Here is an 8,583-nt window from a genome sequence, read left to right as displayed (position 1 = left end):
AAGCCAACCAACAGTTAGATATTAAAAAAAGATTAAATGTATTTTTGTTTCTAAACTTTTTTTTTTAAATTTCATTTTTACTCTCTAAATTAACATTTTAATGTTTTTAATCCTTATACTTTTCTTTTGTTATAAGTACACGAAATGATATGCATTTTTTTTCCAGATGGTCTAAAAAGTTCTCTATATTTAGAGAAGTTTTTTAAGACAACTAGAAAGTCCATCCATGTGCGGATTCCTTTTATATTTTGGTATGATAGAAAAATATCTTATCGAGAGAGAATATTTATGTGTTCACATTATGAAGAGTTTTTTATATATATTATTATTCAATTATAAATTGACATGCATGTAAGATAGTTAAATTTTATAATTTTTATAATACCTTTCTTAAAAATCATATCTATTAGGATTTGTGATTTGGTTGTGTGTAAGTGAATAAAAATAAACTCAAAGAAAAATGTTTTCTCAGTGAAACAATATCGAGTAATTTTATTCAAGTTAAGTTGTGCGAGACAAAATTAAAGACGTAGTTGTAGTTCCATCTTCCACTGAAACGCTGGCACTTTTGTATGTTAAGTTGTTCGCCATATTTCATGTTCATATTAATGAGCCAAAACAAGTCAAAATGTAAGGTCGAGGCGTGTGAACGTTGATCATTTCACCATATTTTGCAGAATTTTTCTTTGTTAAGGGGCTATCTACCTTAAAGACATCATGAACAGCCATTTGGTCAATGGTTTGCAAAAGATGTACATTTATTTGTTTTGTTTATCTACACGCTGATGTATAAAAAAAATACTACTACTTTGTTTACCTACACGCTACAATACTATTCTTGCAGTTAAAGCTCAAACGAGACCGAAGCCATGTTTTGAATTCAATAGATATAATACCTTTCCTTATAATAAAGGTCAAAATTATTTTTATGCATTAATTTTGGCACACAAAACACCAATTCCGATATAATACTTATGATTAAAATTATTTTAATTGAATATTTTAATCGTATTTAATAGTTTAAATTTATTTATTTATAACAAAATTTAAAACAAATAAACTATGAATCCATTTGTTTCAGGATTAAAATAAATTTTATACACTATATTGTATGGTATGATATAGAATTTAAGTTTAATTTATACATATTAACAAGTTAAAATCAATGTTATCAAAATTAACTTTGCTAAAATATGAAAAGGATTCAAAGCTTATTGTTAAGAGAATATATAATCTAATAACGCGGCTCAGTACCAAATTTATTGATTTAGTCCATGTAAATAAAAATAAAAATCAGTGGAGTTAATAAGCAAGGACGAGTGCAGGATCTCCAAAATCACAAACACAGTTAACCTATTTATTTATTAGCCACTTCTTTTGACATGTCGATCACGACCCGTTAACCCTTGACCGACTTGCTTAATAAAGGAACATTAGCCAGGTTTTAAGATTTGGGACCACAGTTCAAATTAATAAAAGTTTTTTTTTAAAGGTGAAATTAATAAAAGATACGCATTCCTGATTTGAATTTTCTAATTTTTTAACAATGATTTTAGTTTGCTAATAGCAACGTGAATACTTTCAAATTGTGACTGTAACAAATCCAAACTTAGCCAATAATTCGGAGCGGTGTAGGAAATCAAAATAGTGGATAAATACCAAAGTCTAACAATTTGGACAATTAAAACAACTGATAAAGTAAATAAAATTACATAAGGAAGATTGTAACTATTCAAATTTGGACAATTAAACATACATATCTTTATTTCTTAAAATATGACTTTTTTTAATGTTAATCCTTATAAAGTTTTACTTATTTTTAATCCTTATGAAATTTGCATAGTTTTAGTCCTTCACAAAAGACTAAAATCACATCATTTTTTTTGTTAAACATAAAAATAAATTTTTAATAAGGAAAGAAAAAAAAACATATTTTCAAGGACAACATGATATTAATGTTTTAAAAAATAATTACGTACACACCTATACATATATAAAAATTCCCATATTTCCATATGTGAAATTAAATAAAACAACAGAGAGGGGAATAAGATTATCGAACACATGTTATTTTGTTTTAACCAGAGAATAGCACCACCCAAAGAATTTTACCAAAGTATTTTGGTTACACTTGATATTTGATGAAGATAGTTATGTCTGGCAGCCCCGTTGCATAATGAGAAAATCAGACCACCTAGAATAGAAGTAATTGTCCGAAATTCTTAAGGAATTTGATTCTTACTTGTCTAAGTTCATTGTTTAACCTTCATACATATACAGGGTTTCTTTCTGACTTTTCCGAAGACTTTTTTCCCCTGGTGTTTCTCTTGCTCTTCTCATACACTTTTGTTCCTTTTTATACGGCAGAAAGAAACCAAGATATATTGTTCATAGTTTTGAACAAGGGACACGATAAAAATGAAAAACATTGCGTGAACAAAAGCAAAAGAGCAAAACCCACATTCGCCTCCCGAAGATAAATTAAAATCGATATTTTAAAAATAGAAGCATCATCATTACCTTAATTTTAATTTTTTTTACCATAATAGAATTTGATACTCGTTTATTTAAACTAACAACAAAGTTATACGTTTGCAACAAAACCTTGGGCTAGGAGCTAGGAATTAGGAAGTAGGAACAATCCACCTTCTTTACTTAACCAATAATAAATATACCGATTCTTAAATTGCCAAAACTGAATCTGCACATGTAAATGAGAAAAAACTCTTTGATAGTGAGAAATGTTTATTATTGGATTAAATTAAAATATTTATAAACTTATCCTAACTTGGTTAAAAATAACCACATTTTTAGTTTGGTCAATGAGTAACCTTTACCTAGTTACCTCCCCTAGCTTGAAATGAGTCACTTACTGCTGGCGGATTCCATGGGCCTCTGCTGTTTCTGTTTCTGTTTTTCCCTTTCCATAGGTTATGTTGATATTTAATTACTTAGAATCAACTTGAGTACATTTTTTGTTAAGTATTTATGAGAAAATAAAATAAAATATTTTTCTTAAATTAAAATCAACTTATATATCTCAGTTCATGAAATACTCAAGTGAATAATTTTTTTTAAAAATAAAGTACATAAATTAATTATAACTTACCAAAAAAAATTAATTTATTTTACTTAATTTTGATATGAATACTTGTTAAATAATTTGCGGAAACTGACGTTTAATTAAACTAGTTAATGCGCAAGCTAGGTGTGATATTAATTTCTCCGTGGACGACGCCAGTCCCGTATGGGTTTCGAATGGACGGCAACTAAAGTTCATTCACATACATATATGCCCATGCATTTGATTTATCTAAGTCTCTACCCCGAAAAAACTAAATTGAATTTTTCTTCATATCGTAGGCCTAGGTTATTGATTACAAACCTCTGCAGCCTTGAATAAATACAGACAAATTAAAATATTTAACTTAAATATAATTTTAAGTTTGTGTTCTTAATTTTTCTAATTTTCCTGTTTAGTTATGGTAAATATCTAATATTTTTATTAAATATTACTCCCTTCTATAAATTTATAAGAATTGGCTTTTTATTAAATAGGGATAAAATTTTACCTAATTCTTTAATCGGAGGTGTATTTTAAAAAATTACCCAAAATGAATAAGGCATAACACTTGTTACAACTTTTTATTATTTTTTTAAAAATTTTTTAACTGAAATCGTAAAATTATTTATAAGTTTAAATATATATATTTTTTTACGATTTTAAAGTCGTAAATTTAATTTTTTAACTAAAGTCGTAAAATTATTTACAATTTTAATAATTTATAATTTTTTATTTTACGATTTTAAAGCCGAAAAATCTTTTTAAAAGTTTACAACTTTGAAGTCGTAAACTTGTTTTTTTTTTAATTTTTGTTTTAAATTTATAATTATTTATGATTTTATTTTTATTTTAAATAAAAAAATTAAAAAATATATTTAAAAATAATAAATAATATTAAATTGACTTGTTTATTAGTATATTTTATTTTATTTTATTTAATATGTTATTAATTTATTTTAATATTTTATTATTTAAAACTATATTTTTAATATAATTTAATTTAAATATTTTTTATTTAAAGTTAAAATAATCTATCAATAAAAATTAAAAACAACATAACTAATACATTAATATAAAATGCACAATAATAAAAAATTAAAATAAATTAATAACATATCAAATAAAATCATAAAAAATATATTAATAAATAAGTCAACTTAATATTATTTATTATATATTTAAATATATAATTTTTAATTTTTTTATTTAAAATAAAAATAAAACGGTAAACAATTGTAAATTTAAAACAAAAACTAAAAAAAAAAACAAGTGTAGTAAACCTTTAAAAAATTAAAAAGAAAGTTTTTCGACCTTAAAGTCGTAAAATAAAAAAAAATATATATCGTAAATTACTGTAAAAAAAAGTTTACTACTTTAAAATTGTAAAAAGAAATATTTGAACTGAGATTGTAAATAATTTTGTTACATTGTCTCCATTTTTTTTTCTAGAAAATGAAAATAATAAGAAAAACGCGAAAATTATTATGAACGCAGTTTCAAAGTCTTGTCTTGTATACGTAGTTGACTAATACAAAGAAAATTCGCAAGCCAAGAACGATTCTCCCCTTCTCAGTTCTCACCATTCAACAACCTATAAATACCACAACCTCCCTCTGCACCCCTCATCATCAACACATCCAAACAAAGCCTAAAACAAACACCTTAAACTACCACCTATTCTTTCTTTGCTGTCTTTAAGATTCAGCAACATAGTTATAACATACACTTAATTCACCATGGTTTTTCCAAAACCCGCTTCTGAGTCTGATCTCTTTCTTCATTCCAACTTTGCTTCTCGTTATGCCAGGGACTCTCTTCCCAGGTTTATATTTACATTTTGCTTCTCATTTTCCCTTCTTCATCATGCCTCTTCCTTTTGTTATGTCCATTGAATGTAATTTATCTTATTTGACTTCAACATAGTATTATTTAATTTGATTTTCTTTGTGAGAGGTAATTAATCAATGAAGTGTTGTTTTGGTGATGCAGGTTCAGCATACCCGAGGACTCCATGCCAAAGGAGGCTGCGTATCAGAACATACACGATGAGTTGCAGCTTGATGCAATTCCAAAGCTGAACTTGGCTTCCTTTGTGACAACTTCCATGGAAGAAGAGTGCAACAAGCTCATCATGGAATCGATAAACAAGAACTATGTCGACATGGACGAATATCCTATCACCACTGACCTTCACGTACGTTCTCATAATGAATTATTTTTATGATTTATGAAATATAAGAGATGGTATTATTTTTGGTGATTGAACCCCACATTAATTTTTTCCCCACCTTATTTTATGTTGTATTTTTTGGAAACAGAATCGGTGCGTGAACATGATAGCACGTTTATTCCATGCTGAAATTGGAGAAAATGAGATTGCAACTGGAGCAGGAACCGTTGGATCATCTGAGGCCATAATGCTGGCAGGGCTTGCATTCAAGAAGAAGTGGCAGAACAAGCGCAAGGAAGAGGGAAAGCCTTATGATAAGCCAAATTTGGTGACTGGTTCCAACGTGCAGGTATGTTGGGAGAAATTTGCGAGGTATTTTGAAGTGGAGTTGAGAGAAGTGGAGGTGAGGGAAGGCTACTATGTGATGGACCCTGCCAAAGCAGTTGAAATGGTTGATGAGAACACTATTTGTGTGGCTGCAATCTTGGGTTCAACTTACAATGGAGAGTTCGAAGATGTCAAGCTCCTAAATGACCTATTGCTAGAAAAAAACAAGCAAACTGGGTAAGTAAATTAATGTACCACTAATTACCTCTCTATTCACTAATTCAACTATCTTCACTGTTCACTTAGCTTTTCATTGTCATGTACTAATTTGCTTTACTTGTCATATTATATATAGATGGGATACACCTATTCATGTGGATGCTGCAAGTGGTGGCTTTATTGCTCCATTCCTTTATCCAGAGTTAGAATGGGATTTTAGACTCCCATTGGTGAAGAGCATAAATGTTAGTGGCCACAAGTATGGGCTTGTTTATGCTGGCATTGGTTGGGTTATTTGGAGGACCAAGGATGACTTACCAGAAGACCTTGTCTTCCATATTAATTACCTTGGAGCTGACCAACCCACCTTCACCCTCAATTTCTCTAAAGGTGATTTGATTCATTACAAACTATGTACATTTCTTGATCCTTGATTAAATACCTTATCCTATAAGCCTAACTACAAATTTGATATGGCACTTGCAGGTTCTAGCCAGATCATTGCTCAATATTATCAGCTAATTCGTCTTGGCCAAGAGGTGAGCTTATACTTAAATAATAAGAATTCTAGTTTATTAATTGAACAATTTTTCCTAAGATACATTTGTTGAACTTGAAAATTCCCTAACCTTCTTATTGGACTTATTATAGGGGTACCGAAGCATAATGGAGAACTGCAGAGAAAATGCAATGGTGCTGAAGGAAGATTTGGAGAAAAGTGGTCACTTTAACATTCTCTCAAAAGACGATGGTGTTCCTGTGGTGGCATTTTCTCTCAAAGACAGAAGCCGGTACGATGAGTTCAAGATATCAGAGATGTTGCGCCGCCACGGTTGGATCGTGCCGGCGTATCCAATGCCACCTGCTGCTCAACACATCAATGTGCTCCGTGTGGTCATCAGGGCTGAGTTTTCACGCACCCTTGCTGAACGCCTTGCGTTTGACATACACAATGTGATGGATGAACTTGAAAAGTTGCATCCCCCCATAGTGACCAAAAACACAAAGGAAGAGAACAAGGCCATGGTTGAAAATGGGGTGAAGAACACTGCATTGGATGCACACAGGGAAATCATTGCTCAAGAATCCAACAAGCGTCAGAAAATCATGGCAGCTTAGTTAGGGGCTCTATCTAACTATGCTAATTAAATAAGGAGCCAGAGCCTTCATCACTATTTGTTCTAACTCCATCCTAAATCCACCCTTAACTATAGTTACTTTATTTGTTTCTGAAAATTTTGGGCTAATCATTTAGCGTATTCCACTATTTGTTTTTTTTTCTTCCTATAATTTGATGTCAATTGAGATATGTAATTGACGATGATGTATTACATTTTGTTGTTAAAGTTATTGTTGCTGTCACTATTAACTATTAAGTGCATTTATCAGTGTTATTCCGAAGCAATACTCACCTATTTATATTTACTTTAAATTGTTAAATGCTATTTTAAATGCAGTCTAATTGCCTCTGCCACCGTTGTTGTTTTTTTTTTCTTAACCCGAGATAACTTTGTTTCAAAATAGTTAAGTTGATGTAAAATTTGAATAAACTCTCAAGGTAAGTTGTGATTATGGGACATGATGACTTTAAAATGGAACTTTTTTTTTTTATAGATTTATACTGTATTATAAATGATTTATGGTGAATAATGTTTTTGAGATAATATAGCAATAATAAAATCTTATATAGTACTTATTAGGTGAAGTCATTTGAATTATATGACACATTCAACTCAATTAAAAATTAAAATTTCAAGAATATTATATATCAAGAGGTTTTTGGTCTTTTTTTCCTCTTTTATACAAGAATAAAAATCATAAAAAAATATATCATAAACACTTATTATGCTATAAGACACATAAAAATAGAGAAATATAAATATTATATGATTTGTGATGTGATATAAAGAAAAAAAATAAAGATGTTAATCAAATATTTAAAATAAATTGATGTTTATGTATGATTGTTCAAAATCATCCTATCTATTATTCTTAGCTGTGCCACATAAGCCTTTTTATACAAGTCCAAATCATTGTTATAAATTTTTTTTTTATCTCTTTTCAATAAGTGAAGTCCTACATAAAGTAAAATTAAAAAAAGTAAGTACTATATAAGAGAGAAAAAGACTCACAAATCTAAGTGGGTTAAGATATAATATCAAATTTTTTTTATATGATTTACTTATGACTTATTTGTATTTAATGGTAAAATCAATTTTACGAAAGTTAATTTTTGATGAAACAAAGGATCCTCATTCAGATAATTTTTATTAGTCCATGTCAAAAAAACCAGTGGAGTTAGTAAGGAAGGACAAGTACAGGGTCTCCAAAACCACAAACACAATTAATGTATGTATTTACCATTGATTTAGCCACTTCTTTTGACATGATGTCACGACCCAGCTTAATCGACTTGCGTATTTGGGACCAGAGTTGAAATTAATAAGTTACGCAATAGTGATTTGAGTTGTCTAGTACGCATTAGATAATCTGGCGGATTTATGAGTAAATTTTTTCGTTAAATATTGTACGAAAATAAAATAATGAATCAAATCAATATTTTCATGAAAATTAAATAAAATGATTTTTTAAAAAGTATAAAATATATAAATTTTAACTTGCAAAAAAAAAATATTACTTTTTCAAAAATTATCTATTTGCTTTTCATATAAATTAACAAAAAATACTTGTTACATTTTTTTGGTGAAAAAAAATACTTGATACATAATTTACACATACTGTTTCTTAAGTCCAAAAAAAATAAATGAATACTACCAATTTCCACCAATTAATGCCTAGCAAG

General features: G+C 28.7%; 1 protein-coding gene across 1 annotated transcript; it reads left to right on the top strand.

The window, feature by feature from the left end:
- The first annotated feature begins 4,473 nt into the window (after nt 1-4,473).
- On the top strand, nt 4,474-7,208 carry LOC100781791 (glutamate decarboxylase 1). Its single transcript, XM_003531074.5, has 6 exons — nt 4,474-4,886; nt 5,054-5,258; nt 5,383-5,798; nt 5,917-6,170; nt 6,267-6,319; nt 6,432-7,208. The coding sequence occupies exons 1-6, from the start codon at nt 4,801-4,803 to the stop codon at nt 6,897-6,899; spliced, it is 1,482 nt and encodes a 493-aa protein (XP_003531122.1). The 5' UTR covers nt 4,474-4,800; the 3' UTR covers nt 6,900-7,208.
- The last annotated feature ends 1,375 nt before the right edge of the window (nt 7,209-8,583 follow it).

This window comes from Glycine max, chromosome 8 (assembly GCF_000004515.6).
Source record: "Glycine max cultivar Williams 82 chromosome 8, Glycine_max_v4.0, whole genome shotgun sequence".
NCBI lineage: Eukaryota > Viridiplantae > Streptophyta > Magnoliopsida > Fabales > Fabaceae > Glycine > Glycine max.
The sequence above is the reverse complement of the archived record's forward strand: the minus strand, read 5'-3'. Positions and strand labels throughout refer to the sequence as shown.